This window comes from Pseudorasbora parva, chromosome 23 (assembly GCF_024679245.1).
Source record: "Pseudorasbora parva isolate DD20220531a chromosome 23, ASM2467924v1, whole genome shotgun sequence".
Lineage (NCBI taxonomy): Eukaryota > Metazoa > Chordata > Actinopteri > Cypriniformes > Gobionidae > Pseudorasbora > Pseudorasbora parva.
The window spans coordinates 31,830,824-31,852,470 of NC_090194.1; the positions used below are offsets into that span (position 1 = coordinate 31,830,824).

Genomic DNA, 21,647 nt, shown 5'->3' on the forward strand with positions numbered 1-21,647 from the left:
CAAGGAGATTATAAAGGGAACAAACAAGGCAGATAATGAGGGAGAACAGGTGGGGCAAATTAACCAATAATCAGATAACAAGGGGGAGGGAACTGACAGGGACACGAGCACATGCTCAACATAACAAAACCCACAAGTGCACACACGACAGGACAGGCATGTGACATTACCCCCTCCTTAAGGAGCGGCTACCAGACGCTCCACTAGGGACGGGAGGGACAGACCCGGGCGGGACGGGAGGGACAGACCAGGGAGGGACGGGAGGGACAGACCAGGGAGGAACGGGAGGGACAGACCAGGGAGGAACGGGAGGGACAGACCAGGGAGGGACGGGAGGGACAGACCAGGGAGGCACGGGAGGGACAGACCAGGGGGGCACGGGAGGGACAGACCAGGGGGGCACGGGAGGGACAGACCAGGGGGGCACGGGAGGGACAGACCAGGGGGGCACGGGAGGGACAGACCAGGGGGGCACGGGAGGGACAGACAAAGAAGGTACAGACAAGGGAGGGGTAAACAAGGGAGGAACGAGGAAAACAAAAAGTTCAGGAGGCCATGGTGGCCCACAAAGTTCGAATGGCCAGGGCGGCCCACCGAGTTCGGGAGGCCCACCCAGTTCAAGCGGTCGGGGCGGCCCATAGAGTTCAGGCAGCCAGGGCAGTGCGGGTAGAGCAGGGCGCCAGGGAGGCGCGGTGAGAGCAGGGCGCCAGAGAGGCGCGGTGAGTGCAGGGGGCGCCAGGGAGGCGCGGTGAGAGCAGCACGCTTCAGCGGCGCGGTGAGAGCAGGACGCCTCAGCGGCGCACGGAGAGCAGGACGCCTCAGCGGCGCACGGAGAGCAGGACGCCTCAGCGGCGCACGGAGAGCAGGACGCCTCAGCGGCGCACGGAGAGCAGGACGCCTCAGCGGCGCACGGAGAGCAGGACGCCTCAGCGGCGCACGGAGAGCAGGACTGCTCAGGGGCGCAGGGAGAGCAGGGCGCCTCAGCGGCGCAGGGAGAGCAGGGCGCCTCAGCGGCGCAGGCAGGGCGTTGGGGAAACTTCTCCAGTCCAGCAGTATCCACCGGCACTGGGACCACCGGAATACGATCTGCTGGCATTGGGACCACCGGAACATGATCTGCCGGAACTGGGACCACCGGAACACGATCCACCGGCACAGGGACCACCGGAACATGATCCACCGGAACTGAGACCACCGGCACACGATCCACCGGAACTGGGACCACCGGAACTGCCTCCGGGGCTTCGGATAAAGCCCTGTGCTCCTTCCACGCATGCAGGACTGCCACCACAAAGCATCCCATCACAGCCCTCCAGGCCGTTTCCGGACTCGGGACCACCGGAACACGATCCACCGGCACAGGGACCACCGGAACACGATCCACCGGCACAGGGACCACCGGAACACGATCCACCGGCACAGGGACCACCGGAACACGATCCACCGGCACAGGGACCACCGGAACACGATCCACCGGCACAGGGACCACCGGAACACGATCCACCAGCACAGGGACCACCGGAACACGATCCACCGGCACAGGGACCACCGGAACACGATCCACCGGCACAGGGACCACCGGAGCACGATCCACCGGCACAGGGACCACCGGAACATGATCCACCGGCACAGGGACCACCGGCGCACGCTCCGCCGGTACTGGAACCACCGGAATACGATCCGCCAGCATAGGGACCACCGGAATACGATCCGCCGGCAAAGAGACCACCGGAATCCGATCCACCGGTACTGGGACCCCTGGAATCGGGACCACCGGAGCAGGTACGGAGGGAGCCTTTCTCCTCCTCCTCCGTTTCGGGACCACCGGAGCAGGGACCACCGGAACACGGTCCACCGGCATAGGGACCACCGGAACACGATCCACCGGTACAGGGACCTCCGGAACACGATCCACCGGAATAGGGACCACCGGAACACAGTCCACCGGCATAGGGACCACCGGAATACGATCCGCCAGCATTGGGACCACCGGAACACGAGCCGCTGGCACTGGGACCACCGGCACAGGGACCACCGGCACAGGCACGGAGGGAGACTTCCTTCTCCTCCTCCGTTTCAGGACCACTGGAGCAGGGACCACCGATCTTGGGACTGCCAGGGCAGGGGCCATCTCCCTGGCAGCTCTCTCCTGCTGGCAGGCAATAGCTTCCACCATTGCCTCAAATGTGCCTCCGTCATATGCCCTTCTGAGCCACCACTCCATGGGCTCATCTAGGGCATAATTAAAAAGGTCCTTGAGTGCAGAGTCACTGAGCCTCAGCCCCTTGGCGGTCTCCAGGAACTTCTTTGCAAAATTCCTAATCTCCATTCCCTCCTGGTGAAGTAGGTGGAGGACTCGAAACCGTAGAATCCGCTCATAGTGAGGACAGGTGGTGAGCGATTCCGGGATCGAGTCCTCTCTCTGCTGAGTCCTCAACATGGTTGGATCCTTCTGTCACGTCACAGACAAAGGAAAAGGTGCGAGGACTCAAGTGCAGAGAAAGATAATTTATTACAAAATAAACATAAACTCAAAACAAAACCCACGAGGGGGAAAAACACACAATAGAATAATAAAATATAAACTTAAACAAACCAACAGAATCACAGGGAGAACGGGAGACGCAGACATTACACAAGGATCCAACACAGACTGACAAACACAAGGAGATTATAAAGGGAACAAACAAGGCAGATAATGAGGGAGAACAGGTGGGGCAAATTAACCAATAATCAGATAACAAGGGGGAGGGAACTGACAGGGACACGAGCACATGCTCAACATAACAAAACCCACAAGTGCACACACGACAGGACAGGCATGTGACAATAAATTGATGAAAAGTGACACTAAAGACATGTATAATGTTACAAAAGATTTCTGTTTCAAATAAAAGCTGTTCTTTTTGCAACTTTCTATTCATCAAAGAATCCATAAACAAATGAGTCATGGTTTCCATGACAATGAAGCAGCACAACTGTTTTCAACATTGATAATGTTACGAAATGTTTCTTGAGCAGTAAATCATTATATTAGAATAATTTCTAAAGGATCATGTGACACTGAAGAATGGAGTAATTTAAGAATTCAAATATAGCTTGCATATATTATGATAGTGCATCCGGAAAGTATTCACAGCGCTTCACTTTTTCCACATTTTATGTTACAGCCTTATTCCTAAATGGATTAAATTCATATTTTTTTCTCAACTCTACAAACAATGTCCCACAATGACAACCTAAAGAAGTTTGTTTGAAATCTTTGCAAATTTATAAAAAAAACAAAAATAAAAAAAAAACACGAAAAATCACGTATATTAGTATTCATAGCCTTTGTCATGACACAAATTAGCTCAGGTGCTCCTGTTTCCACTGGTCATCACTGAGCTGTTTCTACAACTTGATTGTAATCCACCTGTGGTAAATTCAGTTGATTGGACATGATTTGTAAAGGCACACACCTGTCTATATAAGGCCCGCAGTTAACAGTGCATGTCAGATCACAAACCAAGCCATTAAGTCCAAGGAATTGTCTATAGACCTTAGAGACAAGATTTTTTCGAGGACACAGATCTTGGAAAGTGTACAGAAAAATTTCTGCAGCATTGAAGGTCCCAATGAGCACAGTGGCCTCCACCATCTGTAATCTGGAAGAAGTTAGGAACCACCAGGACACTTCCTAGAGCCGCCCGCCCCGCCAAACTGAGTGATCAGGGGAGAAGGGCCTTAGTCAGGGAGGTGACCAAAGACCAGATGGTCACTTTGACAGAGCTGCAGCATTTCTCTGTGGACAAAGGAAAACTTTCCAGAAGAACAACCATCTCTGCAGCACTCCACCAATCAGGCTTGAATGGTAGATTGGCCAGACGGCACATGACAGGAAAATTCTCTGGTCTGATAAAACAAAGATTGAACTCTTTGGCCTGAATGGAAAGCGTCATGTCATGAGGAAACCTGGCACCGCTCATCTCCTGGCCATTACCATGTCTACAATGAAGCTTGGTGGTGGCAGCATCATGCTGTGGGCATGTTTTCAGCGGCAGGAACTGGGAGACTATTCAGGATCACAGGAAAGATGAATGCAGCAATGTACAGAGACACTTTGATTAGAACCTGCTCCTGACCTTATACCCCTTTTTCACCAATGCAGTGCTGGTGCTAGTTCGGAGCCAGAGCCTAGTTTCAAATCGGTTCTTTGTTTTTCCATACCCAAAGCACCAGCTCCGAGCCAGAAAATCTCGAAGGATCATAAAGTCATGAGGCATTGTTGATGGAAGGCTTGTTCGAGGTGCATCGGTACGCGCTGTGCAGACCGATCACTGCATGACATCAAATTAACGTTACAGCGAGATAATGGAGAGAGACTTCTTATGCTTTTGAATCGCTCACGCTGTATTTTGATATCATACGTTGATTGGTCCGTGCAGCGCCGATGCATCTCAAACAAGTCTGGTGTGTTTGTGTTTCCCGCTACTGCGCTAGCGTTGCTGAGAAAGATGAGACGTATACAGTAATATAAGATCTGGCTCTGTACTGGCTCTCTACCCTGTGGAAAGCCAAAGCGGTTCTTAAAGACTCGTCAGTTGAGCCAACTTACAACTGACATTAGCACTAGCTCTGAACTAGCACCCGGTTCATTCTGGTGGAAAAGGGGTATCAGACATGGACGAAGGTTCATCTTCCAACAGGACAACAATCCTAAGCACACAGCCAAGAAAACAAAGGAGTGGCTACAGGACAACTCTGTGAATATCCTTGAGTGGCCAAGCCAGAGCCCAAACTTGAACCCAATTAAACATCTCTGAAGAGACCTGAAAATGACTGTGGACTGACACTTCCCATCCAACCTGATGGAGCTTAAGAGGTCCTGCAAAAAAGAATGGGAGAAACTGCCCAAAAATAGGTGTGCCAAACTCATCATACCCAAAAAGACTTGAGGCTGTAATTGGTTCCAAAGATGCTTCAACAAAGAATCAAGCAAAGGCTGTGAATATTTATGTACATGTGATTTTACGTGTTTTTTTATTTTTAATAAATTTGCAAAGATTTCAAACAAACTTCTTTCACATTGTCATCATGGGGTATTGTTTGTAGAATTGAGGGGGAAAAATATATTTTGGAATAAGGTTGTAACATAACAAAATGTGGATAAAGGCAAGCGCTGTGAATACTTTACGGAAGCACTTTAAATGCTGCATTGAAGGGATAAAATAGCTCTCAGACAAATTTGTTGCAGATATATAAAATAAGAAGAGTCTGACTGATAAAAATAAAAACTGGAAAGAGGGCCGAGTTGGCAGGAGAAGTTCTTAAGCGGACAGTTTCTTAATTTAAAAATATCCCCCTTGGGCTCTCTCATCTCATCTGGAACGAACGGTGTGTCCCGTCTTACCATGTCCTCATCTGTGTCCTTGACTTTAAACATGCTCCAGGCCTTCCCGTCGTCGCTGTATGCCACTTTATATGATTTCACATACTCAGGGCTTCCGATTCGCTTGGCACCCTGTGTTATCAGTCCGGTCACCCTCATCCTCCGCTGTAGATTTATCTGTGAGGGGACAGCACAAAATCGATGGCCTCAGCTCAGAAGATGAACGAGTGAAGCCTTGTGGGCTGGGGAGTAATAGTTTGTCCCTATCAGAAATTGCTGTGGTAGAGACAATAATGGCCGTGTACCTGGAGACGGAATGTGTGGAAGCTAGCTATGAAGGTTTGCAGTGTGTGCAGCGTTGTGTGTGTATATATATATATATATATATATATATATATATATATATATATATATATATATATATATATATATATATATATATATATATATATATATATATATATATATATATATATATATACACACACACACACACACACACACACACACACACACACACACACACACACACACACACACACACACACACACACACACACACACACACACACACACACACACACACACAATTTTCTGCCAGTACATTATCCAGTAATTTTAAGGAAATGTCTGTTAAACCTTAAAACACAAAATAATGCAATGTGTAATTCAAAATACAGGTAAAACACCTGTAAAAAAAAAAAAAAAACTTGTGCCCTATTTTTACGGAAAATAAGTATTTTAACACCCTATTTTGCAAGTTCTCCCACTTAGAAATCATGGAGGGGTCTGAAATTGTCATTGTAGGTGCATGTCCACTTTGAGAGACATAATTTATTTAAAAAAAATCCTGAAATCACAATGTATGATTTTTTTACTATTTATTTGTATGATACAGCTGCAAATAAGTATTTGAACCAAAGACCGTAAAAAAATATGGACGACTCGACATCATCCGTTTCTGCTTGCCAGATTTGAAGCTTTCAGGCGGCCTGCACGGCGCTGGCATCTTAGGACCTAGTCTGCGAAGTAGCGATTTCGGGACCGGAGTTGTGCAGTAGAGAGCAGGAAGTAGAGCAGGAAGTACTGCTGCAATATCAAAAGCCCACCCACACTCTCACAGATGCAGAACAATTAATTATGTTGGTGTGAAATAAACAGTTATGGAAATGTAGAAATTAAAGCTAAAGCTCCAATCTGCTCCCAAAAATCCTGAAAAAAGTCAGTTAGTGCCTCAGTGGCAACTTTACTCAGAAAAGACGTCAACCTCAGCTGTCAATCATGACATCACACACCCCGTTTTTATAGCATCAGATAACTTATAACTTATTTTAAGAACGAACACTTGAAATTAAATCATTGTGATGGTAACTGCCTCCAATGACATAAACTAACTTTGGGGGACAAATATTTGAGGTGTAATTTTATTGTTTAGTTTGCCTCACGTCCATTAGAAAACACAGAGGGGGCGGCTATACTGGGACCAGTCACCAGGGGGCGATTGAGGCACGAAAGCTTCAGTTTCTGAGAGGGATAATGCAGGCTTGATTTGAACACCTGAGAAAATCAATGTTTATATTTAGTACATTAGCCTTTGTTTGCAATTACAGAGGTCAAACGCTTCCTGTAGTTTTTCACCAGGTTTGCACACACTGCAGGAGGGATTTTGGCCCACTCCTCCACACAGATCTTCTTTAGATCAGTCAGGTTTCTGGCCTGTCACTGAGAAACACGGAGTTTGAGCTCCCTCCAAAGATTCTCTATTGGGTTTAGGTCTGGAGACTGGCTAGGCCACAGACCCTTGATATGCTTCTTACAGAGCCGCTCCTTGGTTATCCTGGCTGTGCTTCGGGTCATTGTCATGTTGGAAGACCCAGCCTCGACTCATCTTCAATGCTCTAACTGAGAGAAGGAGGTTGTTCCCCACAAAGCATGATGCTGCCACCCCCATGCTTCACAGTAGGGATGGTGTTCTTGGGATGGTATGCATTATTATTCTTCCTCCAAACATTTTTAGTGGAATAATGACAAAAAAGTTCTATTTTGGTCTCATCTGACCACATGACTTTGACATGACCCATGACTCCTCTGGATCATCCAAATGGTCATTGGCAAACTTAAGATGGGCCTGGACAAGTGCTGGTTTAAGCAGGGGAATCGTCTGTGCAATGCATGATTTTAAACCATTACAACTTAGTCTATTACTAACAGTAACCTTGGAAACGGTGGTCCCAGCTCTTTTCAGGTCATTGACCAGTTCCTCCCGTGTAGTTCTAAGATGATTTCTCACCTTTCTTAGAATCATTGAGACCCCATAAGGTGAGATCTTGCACGGAGCCCCAGTCCGAGGGAGATTAACAGTCATGTTTAGCTTCTTCCATTTTCTAATGATTGCTCAAACAACGGTCCTTTTTTTCAACAAACTTCTTGGCAATTTCCCCGTAGCCCTTTCCAGCCTTGTGGAGGTGTACAATTTTGTCTCTAGTGTCTTTGGACAGCTCTTTGGTCTTAGCCATGTTAGTAGTTGGATTCTACTAACCTCAAACAGGTGCATCTAATTTAGGATAATAAATGGAGTGGAGTTTGGAGATTTTAAAGGCAGACTAACGGGTCTTTGAGGGTCAGAATTCAAGCTGATAGACAGGTGTTCAAATACTTATTTGCAGCTGTATCATACAACTAAATAGTAAAAAAAATCATATATTGTGATTTCTGTATATATATATATATATATATATATATATATATATATATATATATATATATATATATATATATATATATATATATATATATATATATATATATATATATATATATGTATATATATGTATATATATGTATATATATGTATATATATATTAAACCCCTGGAGCCGTATGGAATACTTTTATGATGGATGATGCGCTTTTTTAAGGCTTCAAAAATTGTAGTACCATTCACTCTGAGTAAATGATGGGATAATTTTCATTTTGGGGTGAACTAATGTATTTTTCAAAAAAACTATGAGAAAAATGAAAGGAAAAAATGCTTTCAGAACCAACACTGCTGAAATTTCCAAATGGCGGGAACTAATGAACTCTGTTAGTAGTTGTTAATTAATACAATTAATACAAATTTGATGTAATTTATTTATTATTATTCATTATTTAGATTTTTTTCTGATTTAAAACATTTGTTTTTTGTTTTAGTACCATGCCAAGTGTAATTGTAAATTAATTTTGAAAAATTTAAAATCACAAATTTTTATTAGGGGTCCTGGCCATCTTGTTGTTTGAAACCCAATTCTGGTGTGGATCACCACCTAATGTGCAATAGAAGATTTTGTTCCTGATGCAAAAACCAACTCTAAAGCCGCAAAGTGAACATCTGAGGACAAGACAAACAGGTAAAGCAGTTTTCCAGCCACAAATTGAGGTCTTGTTTAAAAGCATATTGGCATCAAAGCCTCCTTTAATCTTGAAAGCACAAAAATGGAGTCAGGCGGACGCAGGACGCCAAGCCGAACAAGGCCAGGGACGCTGGGGTTGTTTGGGCATAGCTGGTGGCAGTGTGTGGTTACCACTTAAGTCATTACGGTGGCTGTGAACGCCCACACTGTTCTTTCAGTGTGTCTCTTAATGAAATCGTGCTTTTAGAAGTCCTAAAATCTCTGATGAAATTTGCCTCAAAGTATAAACTAATTACTGTGGGGTGTTTATAATTTTCTTTGAAAGCAGTTACTGTGTTGGATGGTTGGTATACAGCTTTAAAGTAATGTTAAGTTAGTTGTTATCTAGTGGTTTTGCTAAGGCAAGCACCACTATTACTATTTTATTCAGTTTCAAAAAGTATAAAAACATGGGATGAGACTTTTGTAGGTGTACTCTATTAAGAAATGAATAGCCTAAATGATGTTAGCTTGGCAGATTTTCATTCAATGCAGTCAAAATGTGGCAGGATTACCTGAATCCACGGATATCGATCGGCCTCCGCTGCGCTCCATGCATTGACGAGGCCCTTCTTGTTCAGTCGGGCAAAGTAGGGAAACCACTTCTGAAGGCCGAACAAAGATCGATGTGTGGAGGAAGCTGTTACCTGCTGGTTAGAAATGATCCCCCCTTCCATCCCTAAAGGTCCAGAACATTCTGACAGAACAGAGACAAAGAGATGGTAAGAAAAAGCACATAACGAAAGCACATTCAGTTGTTTCCTTGTCATAGACATGAATCTGGAGAGATTTTGCCTTCTTTTGACCATCTCAGATAATTCTCCTGAGAAAAACACCCATAATATCTATATAGTGAGTTTCAGAAAAGACCTAAAAAGTGTCTCAGATTCCAAAGTTTACACTCAAAAGTTAGATATTTAAATATAAACTGAAAAATGTATCATCAAATTCTTCCAAAACTGAATGTTCACATTCATTTTATAATTGTATACTTTTACTGTACGTCGACGATTCGAAGCTGCTCAATTTTTAAAACAAATATCAATAACTACTCTGACAGAGTTTCCTGCAATAGCCTACCTATTTAACACCAGTATTGAATCTCGAACGAATGACTTTTATGAGCCTGTTCTTTTTACTAAATCAAAAGCATACAGCTGCACTTTTTTTACTAGTTTCAGCCACAACGCAGATATCATTTTTATGTGCAGTGTCACGTTGTTTAAATAGCAAATGCTCTCAACACCCGCCTGTTTGCCCATGCGTGCTGGTCTGAAAACGTGGTGTGTTCAGGCGTATTGTTGGCGTGTTGCTATTTAAAGGAACATAAAACTACTGACCATTGACCAACAAAAACCTGGTCTAAAGTCAATAGCACAGTATTTTTGTTATTTAAAATTTAAATTAGTAATAAAGGCCTAACATGCGTACAATCTGCTTATTACACACACAGGGAAGCGCAGGAGCACACAAACATTTTTAAATATTAAAAATAAAAGGTTTCCTCTCTGGAGAAGCGTTCAGTCATTCCGCTCAAATATTTCCCCATGTAAATTGACCCATTTGAATCCTGCACCAGTACTGTGCCAGAAGTCGAGCGCAAAAATAACTCTTATGAGCTGGTTCTTTTTAATGAATCAGTCAGGTACAGCTTACAACTTACTGTTATGTTAAGGTAGTTAAAGCTGCACTATATAACTTTTCCGTCTGCTAGAGAGCATTCAAAACAAAGGCGTAGTTTGATGACGCCAAGTCTGAGCTCAGAATCTTGGGACATGTGGTCTTCACCTCACAGCCGGTGGAGGAGAATCGGGATAGGACTCGGGCAGAAATCATGTTCATGGATGCGATTATTAACGTTACTGTAGTGTAAAGCAGAGCAGGACCGAGTGTTGAAGGAGCTGAGCAAGGCCCCTGAAGCGATTGTTACACAAACACACGGCTCGCGAGCAGCGGGACTTTTATTATGACGGGACACAGTCGCCGGCGCCGTTTCTGCTTTTCCGGTCATGAGTATGAGGTAACAGCTCTATTAATCATATTAGATACATTTAAATGTGTTTAAAATGAAGTTATGACGTTACTCTGTGCGAGAAGTATATTACATTATATAATACTTTACATATTACAAGTATATTACATTATATAATATTTTATGGTTTTAGTTATCTATAATAACCCTGTCTAAGACCAATAATTACACTCTTTTTTTTAAAGTCTAAAAACTTAAAAAGTAAACACAAATGATTGATTTTAATTAAATTATTATCAAAACTATTAAAAGACAATTTTGTTTTTAAAATAAATATAATACAGGAAGATTAAACAACTCAAATGAATACCACAAAAGCAGTGTTCTCTGGTCTCAAATGGTAATACGATAATATCATTCTTGCTCTCGCAGGTTTCCGCCACAGACTCTGTATCTGCCCCTGAGATGCCATCTTTCTCTTTTCTGTCCTCAAAAACATCTGGCAGGTCTGAACTTTTGGATGCAATGTCCCTGGATTCATCAATGGATATTGTGTCCTTGCTCTCACACACAGAGATGCTGTCTTCACTCTCGAAGCCTAAGATGTCCTCCCTAGGGCCGTTGCTGTCATCGGTCCGTCCACCTGCGGAGATTGCGCCCGCTCGCTGGGGCATTAATGGAGTACTTGAACCATCTCCACTTAGCGATCGCAGCGACTGGGGAGACTCAAAAAGGAGCCGCAGGCTGTTCAGACTTGCCCTTAGGGAGCTTTGCCTGCTATGTTTGGACAGCATGATCGCAAACCAAACCTTTTTGTGGGGTGTAACTTTATATACGCTCCTCTGAGAGCCGTGTAAGTAAGAGTGCATGACAGTAATCTTCAACTAATTCTATTATGCATTCATAGATGTGTTAAGCTACAGCTGGGAATATCTTGTTTTGAATCAGCACAAAAAGTACCAGCAAATCCAAAGTCATGGTTATGTAAGTATTGGTATTCTCTCGAGTCCTAGAGCGTACGATGAGTTATGCGGGTTTCTGGTACACTCAGGAGCATGAACGTCTAGGAAATGTTGCATGGGCAAAAATAAGCAAAACAGCTCCCTGCCTGAATTCATTGAAATGACAGAATGATTTCATGAGCAATGTGGTACCCTACTCTGTCAATGTCATATTGGCCTCATTCACTCAGATTCTCGAAGGCAGATGGCTCTCATCCCCGAGCCGACACATGCAGAATCTAGTTTTAGTTTGAGTTTGCTCCTCAAGAGATTATAACGAATATTTATGCACATGGGTTTAATTAAATGAGGTGATAAATTCGATTCTCACTTACTGTACTGACAGTTCCGCCCCATGTATTCGCCGAGACACTGGCAGGTGTAGTTCGCTCGCAGGTCTGTGCAGCTGCCTCCATTTTTGCAAGGATTTTTCTCGCACTCGTTAACATCTGAAAAAACAAGCAGCCACGGACACCTCAGGAAATTATCAAAAGCGACAACTCGAAAAAAGCTGCAAAAGATCAAATACGGTTTCTCATTATGTGCTGATTTGCCACAGTGATGAAAAATCTCTCTCATCATACCGATTTACGTCGAAACTGCTTATTTACTTACTAAGATAAAGTGAATACAGAGAGGGAAATATTATTGATTAAAGGGGACCTATTATGCAAAATTCACTTGACTGCATTTTGAACATAAATGTGTCGGCAGTGTGTGTACACAACCACCATATAATAGTGAAAATCCAACCACTCCTCTTTTTTTAATCCCCATATATCATGAGCCGTGTCAGAACAAGCCGTTTGCAGTTTCTACGTAATGTGACGTCACATATATTTAAGCTCCGACCATGAGTCTTGCCCTATTAGCATAGACCCCGTCCTGAGTGAGATGTACACAGTTAGGGTTGCCACCTGTCCCGTGAAATACGGAATCGTCCCGTATTTTCAGGAAAAATGATTTGGATTTGTCCTGTATTTTACATAGGTCCACCCACATTGTGTGAAGACACGTCCTATTCTGCCCCTAATTGGGTCGCTGCCGTTGTTTGTTTGTTTGATTGGTTTGTTTCAGGTTCACGGGCCGTGAATCACGGCCAATCAGAGTCAGAAGAGGAGGGGACCCCGCCTCGCCGGTTCTTTTCTATATGGGCAGAATCCATTTGAAATGATGGCGGAGGCAGGTCCAAATACCCTATATCAAAATATTTTTTTGATTGATAACGTTAGATTTCATGCTGCCTATTAAGAAATAATGTTAATAATGTAGGCTACATTAATGATGTTATGGTATGATTTGTTTATTAAGGTTAAGTTCTACAGTCAGACACAAGCATTACTTTAGTAAGAGATAAGATATATATATATATATATATATATATATATATATATATATATATATATATATACATATTTTAAATTGTGTACTGTGCTAATTAATTGAGATTTCTTACAGTTCTTACATGTTGTTGGCCTTGTTTGTTTCGTTGCTTCTATTGCTCTCCCCTTTTTTGTAAGTCGCTTTGGATAAAAGTGTCTGCTAAATGATTAAATGTAAATGTAAATGTAAACATATTTAATCAAAATAGGACCTTTTAGGAATAAAATAAACAACTATTTGTTATGCCTAACAAATTTAAATAATTGCATCATCCAATAGGCTACTCTAGAATTAACAATAGACTATATAAAAACGGAATAATACATAAATATATTTACTTAACTTACCAAAAATAAAAATGTTGTTAAGTGTTTTATTAAAATAAGAAATTATTGTAGATATTATATCATTTACAGTTATTTAGGTGTGGTGTCACTGTTTGGATGGTGTTACTGCAAACAATGACAAATATTTTAGTCAAAATCTTTCTTCACAACACTATAAAATTACTTGAGTTAATTTGTAATTTCTTATCCTACTCCCCTCTAGGTTACAGCAGCTGAGTTTGTTTTTCATTGTCATAGCTGTGTATTATACTGAGTGCATCTGTTCACACTGATTTCAATAGCAGATATCCTATTATAATGTCCATTGGTATCAATCTTAATATATATACGAATTATGAAAACATGTTTTAAGTTATGATATACGACCACTGCACTGTTACACCATCGGGACTGTGGTCATCGTGGCCCCAAGGGGTGTGGCCACCGCTGCGCTCCCTTATTTTTCTGTATTGAAGGTGGCAACCCTATACACAGTCCACCATGTTTATCTCCTCGCCAGAGCATTCAACATTAAGAAATGTATTCTTATTAAAGCTACTAAAGATAATCAGTCAAGAGCAGTGAGTGATTTATTTTTTATTCTGTTGATTTAAATTAACAGCATATACAGCAGTAGGTACTGTATATTACACTGCTTTCACTTTAATACACAGATCTAATATACACATGCAATATCTGTATTTGCTGTTTACGTTCACAGACATAACCGACTGTGTTTATGTGAATTTTGTGTGTATTTGACAGTTTAAGTGGCGTGAAGACGTGACAAGACGTGAAAGAGAATTTAGTTTAATACTCACAGGACACGCCGCCTGACATTCAGCTTTCTGTGCACGTGTTTTGATTTTGTGCGCTCAGAAAACCATCTATCCGAAGTTTAGACAGTTATGGCTTTAAAGGTGCCCTAGAATGAAAAATTGAATTAACCTTGCCATTAGGGCTGGGCGATATGGCCAAAATTTCATATCCCGATATAGCTCATTTGATATCCCGATAACGATATACATAACGATATAGCAACCTTTCTATTAATTCAGTTTATGAATAGTCTATACAAAATTGCAATGTGGAAATGCAGTTTGAAATGATATACAAAACAAATAAAGGTAGTATGGACTACATTTTTATTTTATTTAGAACCTTTTTTTAAAGCAAGACTGTTAGTAAAGTTAACACCTGCCTAGGGATGTTTACTGATGAACGTTTGACCGATGGCTGACCGTATCAACGTTAACCGATCAAAGTTGTCAGTGTACTAAACGCTACTACAGTTGGCCGTCTCATTCCAAAATCTTTTTGTGTGATTGAACATATCCCTCGCACTCAATTTTTCATAACTCGCCTGTTTGTACTTAATAAACCAATAAAAACATTTGGCGCGAGGTCACAGCGTTTGGGTTTGCGCGCTCACAAGGTTTGCAAAAAGTAAACACTCGAGGTTAGAGCCAGAGCAGACGACAGTATGAAGCGTGCATTTCGCTTAAGATGGGCTTACATTTGGAAATATATTACATCTTCATTTCAGTGGTAACACATAAGGTGTTGATCGTCTTTCTTTATTATTGTTAGCACTACCTCAAACTAAAGCGGCGTCTCTTCGGAGCTGTCATTTTCTTAAATGAGCCGCGGCAATGATTCAAATGAGCTTCTAACGCTGGACAAACGCCTTTATTTTCAACGCGATCACCTTGTACCCAAACCATTTCGAAACTAAGGAGCCATTTGTCCTCTGATTACAAACAAGCTCCTCTGCGGCGCGTTTGCGGGACTCGTGTTTCGCGCTGTGGGGGATTTTAAAAAAGTGACGTGAGTGGAAGGGAGGCTGCAGCGCGTGTGTGTGTGAGTGAGAGAGCGAGAGAGAGACAGAGGGAGCGCGTTTATGGTTTATGTATTGCATGGGCATGCCGTGGCGTGAGGTGCATCTTGACGTAAAATTCTGCCATAAACGCCTTATCGTGGCGTAAGCGATAGAGCCTTATATAAAACGATAGACATTTTCTATCGTCCAGACGATATATTTCGTCATATCGCCCAGCCCTACTTGCCATAGTGAAATAATAAGAGTTCAGTACATGGACATCACATACTGTGAGTCTCAAACACCATTGCCTTCTACTTCTTATGTAAATCTCGTGAATCAAAAACACCACGGAAATATAAGTGCTCCTCAACATAACGCCAACCGTGACTCAAGCATTGGGAATCATTTATATGCACGCCCCCAACATTTGTATCTGTCCAAACATGTTCATTACCAGGCGGAACTGACAAAGCCAAATCATCAAACGACACTTGAGGATGTCACACAAAAACGGCAGCTTGGACACACATTATGATCCAGGCTGTGCAGGAGACGTGAGGACTTTTCATATGTCAACAGTCATGGTTGAGGTTTATTATAATTGGAGACCACAACAAATCGTTCGTTTGTTCGGGCCATTTCAAGCAAGCTTCGCTAAGCATCTTAAACTGAAAAAAGGGGCTAACTGTATTCCTGCAAGCAGTAAGTCATTTATCCACTTATTGGCTAGCTCTTTAAACAATTTCTGATTAAATTGAAAGTTTCTAAAAAAGACTGCATTGTCTAGATGACGCAAGATGCTAGTACAGTAACAACAGGAAACTCCAAGTACCAAACAAAACTAAATAGTGTGTCTAATGACAAAGGTTAATATTATTTTGTATTACAAAATACAACCGTAGATACGTTGCTCATTCACTCAATCCTTCTACCAAACGTCACCTTTTCCACCATATACGTTAAAATGACAGTCATTTGACAAGGCTATTCATTTTGTAAAAATATAAGTTATATATTTATATTTTTGAGAACTGAAATAGGCCTATGATGTTTTTGCATGCTTCTATTAAGAGTACATCACAGTCACTGCGTAACCTTAGCCTACATTGTGAATAACGTTATATAAACATGCAATATCGTAGCTTTAAGCAGAACATCTCAAATAGAGATTTAACAAGTAAGCTGCATTTTAGCAATCTCCATTTGAGATGTTCGGCTTAAAGTGTCATTCAGTCGGTCTGTGTTCTGTCAGAACTGTCAGGACACAAGAGCCGCTTCGCTGAACAGCTAAACTGCTGTGAGCTGCTGAAATAAGCCAATCAGAGCAGAGCTCATCATTAATATTCATGACTCTTCCAAATAAGGCAAAAACAAAGCATTAAATCCTAGGGACAATTCATAGGGTTGTAAATGGACCTGTAAAACTGTATCTGGACAATGTTTGCCCTTAAATAAGCCACATACCCTCTATTTAGATATCAGAGAACAATTTAACATATTGTTTCAACTCATTCTAGGGCACCTTTAAAACGCATTCAGATAATAGACTTTCATGATGATAAAGAACTGCAATTTCACGTAAGAGTGACCGTGATAGAGATGATAATTAAAACCAAACAATGTTTAGTTTTTGAGTATCCGAGAAACGAGCTGTACAGGCTCTGCCCTCTTCTGGAAAGGGGCGGGATCAGCAGTTTATTTGCTTTTAAAGATAAATGCACGAAAACAGCATGTTTTTCCTTCCACTCAAAAATGGGCATTTACAAAATGGTATTATAAATGATCTGTGGGGTATTTCTGTGGGGTATTTCGAGCTGAAAGTTCACAGACACATTCTTGTAACATCTTGTAAAAAGCAGCATAATAGGTGCCCTTTAAAAGTTGTTCATAGGAGACTTTCTACTTTCTACTAAAAGTATCTACTTTGTCTTAAATGTTAAGCGTAAGCAGATTGTAGAAAATTTACCTAAAAGACAAAATTTGCCACAGATTCGCCAAAACATAAAATAGTTATGAATTGCCATGAAAGTGTGATGTTAATTTCATAAGCAGGCTTCGTACCAGAAAAGCTCATGTTGTCCTATCTTAGTCTTACGCTGCACTGACCTCTCGCTTTGATTTTTAAGCAGCCCAAAAGGAACTCAAGAGACTCGTTACAGACAGAAAGCCGTGGGGTCATCCGAGCAGAAATTCAAGGATCTGCAAGGTGGAGCATGGGCTCAATTGTGTCAGGTATCTGACAGAGATAAACCACACCTTTGGGTTTACCACAGAAGAAGAGCTCTGGAGGGCAACAACTAAATCCACTGATTAAACAGTGTCACCTCACGAGAACTGAAAGTACGGATGAACAGGACTGTGGGATTTAAGGATCTGAAGTTAGATTGCACTGATCCTCTAATGGGGTGGTGTCAAAAGAAAAAGAAAAGGAATTGGACTTTCGAAATCTCATTGCAATTTCAATTTTTACATTTTTGAAGAAAGAGTGGGTCTTGCTCATTGTAACAATGTGTTATGGAAGGTTTCCAGCACTTTGCTGCAAAGGTGTTAGAGTAGTATGTTGCTATATTAGCTCCGCCCTCCCACTGACTATTTTATCTGACTGAGCAATAGTAGTAGTAATGGTGATGTAGTTTAGTACTGAATATAACAATTTTATAGCATTTTAGGTGCATTTAAAGACCTTCCTTGGACCAAAAAAATAATTTTCCTCCACCCTTTCTCTACTTCCCTTAGAAATAAGTTCATTTTATGAAGTATACTTAAGTAATGTTCAAGTATATTTTTAAGTATACTTTATGTAGTAAGTATACTAATATCAATGTGTACAAATAGTACTATTTCAATACTGCTTGGGAGTAAATTGGCCCACTTTTAGTATATAAAAGTATAAGTTTAAGTGTACTATACATGTAACAGTAGTAAACTTTAAGTGCACAACTATAGGTTTCTCATTTGTACTGCTTCTGTTCTACAAGTGAACTTAATAGTATACTTATAGTTTATTATTTTAATACAAGTAGTACAATTTTAGTAGTACATTTGAAGTATACTCTCAGTAAAGTACTTATAGTTTACTATTTATATATTATTTTTGCACTTTTAGTACTATTATTCAATTGTAGATATACATTTCTTATACTTGAATATACCTTTTGAAAAAACATTTTGTTATAGCTACATGCATCCTTTTTTATCAACACTTGAAAGTGTGTAAGTTTCATAAAGAAAGGCAACATTTTAAACAAAAAGTTGAGCAAATCGCATTTTTGTCAAAGACTGCGCATTTATCAGATTCAGAACGATGATCAAATCACAGACGGAGTAGACTGAGTCCATCAACACGCCTAAAGCTTCACAGTCGTTTCCTCTTCATGGGTTCGACATTTATTTTGTTAAGTTTTGATTTTCATGCTGTTTAATGTTTTATGATTGCGTTATTTTACATTTGTGTGAGCAATCTTCTATCGCTTGTTTCTGCTTCTTCTTTTCCTGTATTTTGATCCGGAGATTCTGAACTAGAAGATGCATCATAGTGCCCCCTACCATATAACAGTGAAAACATGGACAGCTGGAAAAGTCAATAATGGAGAAAGAGTAAAGTAGATTTTAAGTACATTCGTATACATTACCAGTGGACTAGCCTACACAAAAATTCAGATACACAGAATTAGTAGGAACATATCTGTTTTAACCTATATCAATATTCTATTCAATATTTTCAAACAATGTAAGTTTAATAATTTTGTATGTAAAACTATGTAAAAAAGTCTATTTAATAGGCTACTCATTCAAAAGATTAAACACAATTACAAGCCAATTATACTTTGAATACTTAATCATATTGAGTATTTCTTGATCAAAAGAGTACAAGTATAGGCCAAATATACTTAATTGCAATTTTAAGTATATTTCTGAGAATTATAAAAAATAGACTGAAAGTATACTTTCTTATTTTTTGTTTAAAAGAAGTATACTAATAGGACACTTGAATAAACATACTTTCCGTAAGGGTTCACTTGCTTGCTTGAATTCATCAGGCTGTTTTTGATACTTTTTGCCTTTAACGCTCACAGTGTAAATGTCCTCTGTTGTGATATGCTAACCTGTGGTTCTCACCTTTCTCGCCTGGGTGCAGTGATGAATATCCATTGATATGTAAATGTGGGTGGTCATATGTCAATGTGCGCATACTGTACTTGTGATGATGCCCATATTAAGGGCCAGATTTCCTAAACAGGGCAAAATTAGCATACGGCCACAATCTAATAAAAGCACAGATGGGAGTGGAAAGTTCTGTAGTTCTCATGACAAATAAATAGCTGAATTTATTAAAATGACCCTTTCAAAAGTGTATGAACCATTGATTCTCAATACTGTGTGTCGTTCCCTGGGTGACTCACTGTTTTTTTTGTGTTGTGATGGTTGTTCATGAGTCCCTTGTTTGTCATGAGCAGTTGACTAACGTTGACACTGACTAACGTTCTTCAGAAAAATTCTCCAGGTCCTTCAAAGTCTTCAGTTTTCCAGCATATTTTGCATATTTGAACCCTTTCCAGCAGTGACTGTATGAGTTTGAGATCCATATTTTCCAACCAAGGACAGTTGAGGGACTCAAACACAACTATTAAAAAAGGTTCATACATTCCACATCAAGATGTTGGATCTGGGAACACACCATTGACAGGGCTCAATCCGAGGGGCGGGATAAACGGTTGTCTTTTTTAAAAATCCCTCTGCACACAACAGGATAGCGTCACAACCAACCAGAACAAAAAAGAAGGTAAAGCGGAGCTAGTTGATAGAGTAAACTTTTACTGTATCCTGTCGGCAAAACTCTGAACACATGTTCCTTTTTTGAGAATAACTTCAGTGCCGTTCTTTTCTTAAAGAAAAGCTTAATTCCAAGGCTTCCAGAGTCGTGGCCAAAGCTGATTCAAAAGATTGCTGTTCACTAGCTTCTTTGTTTTCAAGTAGCACACTGGACCGCCGCAACTATGCTGTCATTATGTTAAGCCCGCCCACCGACTCTATACACGATGTGATTGGCCTGACCAGAGTTTATTTTTTCAAGGTCGCAAGTAGCCTAGAAATCTAGACGCACCCTCGCGGCAGCAAATCTAATCTGCCCGCGAGTGTCGTCTAGCAACTCTCAATACCCATCTAACCTTCGTTGCTCTGGTTGGTTGTAGCTCTATCCTATCGCGTGCAGAGGGAGTTTGAAAGACAACCGTTTATCCCGCCCCTCGGATTGAGCCCTGTCAATGGTGAGTTTCCAGACCACAGATCTTGATGTGGGTCTGGCTTGTCAGGCTAGGTCGCAAGCCGACGGAGAGTTGCTAGATGAACCTGGCTGCTAATTAGATTTGCTGTTGCTAGGGTGCATCTATATGTATAGGCTAATTCACTAATGGGGGTTGTGAACACTTGCGACAAAGATGCAGATGTACAAAATCTTCTTATTTTGTTTTTATTAAAAAAAATATATATTTAGTACTGCCCTTCAGAAGCAACAGAAGATAATTATGTTTCCCGGAAGACAAATGAAGTATAAGCTATCTTCAAATTCAAAAAATGTTCACCCCCCGGCTCTTAAGGCCTCGTGTTTCCTTCGGGAGCATCAGTGAATGTTTGAACCTTTTTTAATAGTTGTGTTTAATAGTTTATAATAGTCCCTCAATTGTCCTCAGTGTGAAAATATGGATCTCAAACTCATACAGTCACTGCTGGAGAGGGTCAAATATGCAGAAGAAGAATTCCATAAAAAAAACTGAAGAATTTGCAGGACCTGGAGGATTTTTCTGAAGAACGTCAGTCAGTTGAACTGCTCAGGACAAACAAGAGACTCATGAACAACCATCACAACACAAAAAAAAAAAAAAAACAGCCGCGAGTCATCCAGGGAACGACACACAGTATTGAGAATCAATGGTTCATAAACTTTTGAATGGGTCATTTTAATAAATTCAGCTATTTTTTGTCTTGTGGACTAAACGTTAAAAAAAAGTATTTAAAATATTTTATTCAGGATAGCACTAAATAAAAAAGAACATGCATTTTTATCATATTTATCACCATATTTTACAATATTATCATTTACTGTATTTTTTACTATATTTGCAGCCTTGGTTGTTGCATTGAGAAGGCATAGGATAATTTTTTTTTTTCAAACTTTTTTTAAAAATCATACCAACCTAAATGTATGAAAGAATTGCAGTAATTCATTTAACTCTTTTATTTCAAAACAGAAGGAAAACAGTGTCCATGATTCCATTACCAAACACAAAGCATTGTTTGTTTGTTTTTTACTTTGGCACATTTATATTGGGGAATGACCATTGG

The 21,647-nt window shown here is 41.0% G+C and overlaps 1 protein-coding gene across 4 annotated transcripts in view; it reads right to left on the bottom strand.

The window, feature by feature from the left end:
- edil3b (EGF-like repeats and discoidin I-like domains 3b) overlaps nt 1-21,647 on the bottom strand; it is a 51,368-nt gene that overhangs the window by 11,518 nt on the left and 18,203 nt on the right. For all 4 annotated transcript variants that reach the window (XM_067433449.1, XM_067433448.1, XM_067433450.1 and 1 more), the window contains 3 exons: nt 12,110-12,223; nt 9,317-9,498; nt 5,393-5,548 (listed from right to left, as the gene is read on the bottom strand). In XM_067433449.1, the coding sequence (XP_067289550.1) occupies nt 5,393-5,548; nt 9,317-9,498; nt 12,110-12,223 (452 nt within the window). The remainder of the gene's footprint in view (nt 1-5,392; nt 5,549-9,316; nt 9,499-12,109; nt 12,224-21,647) is intronic.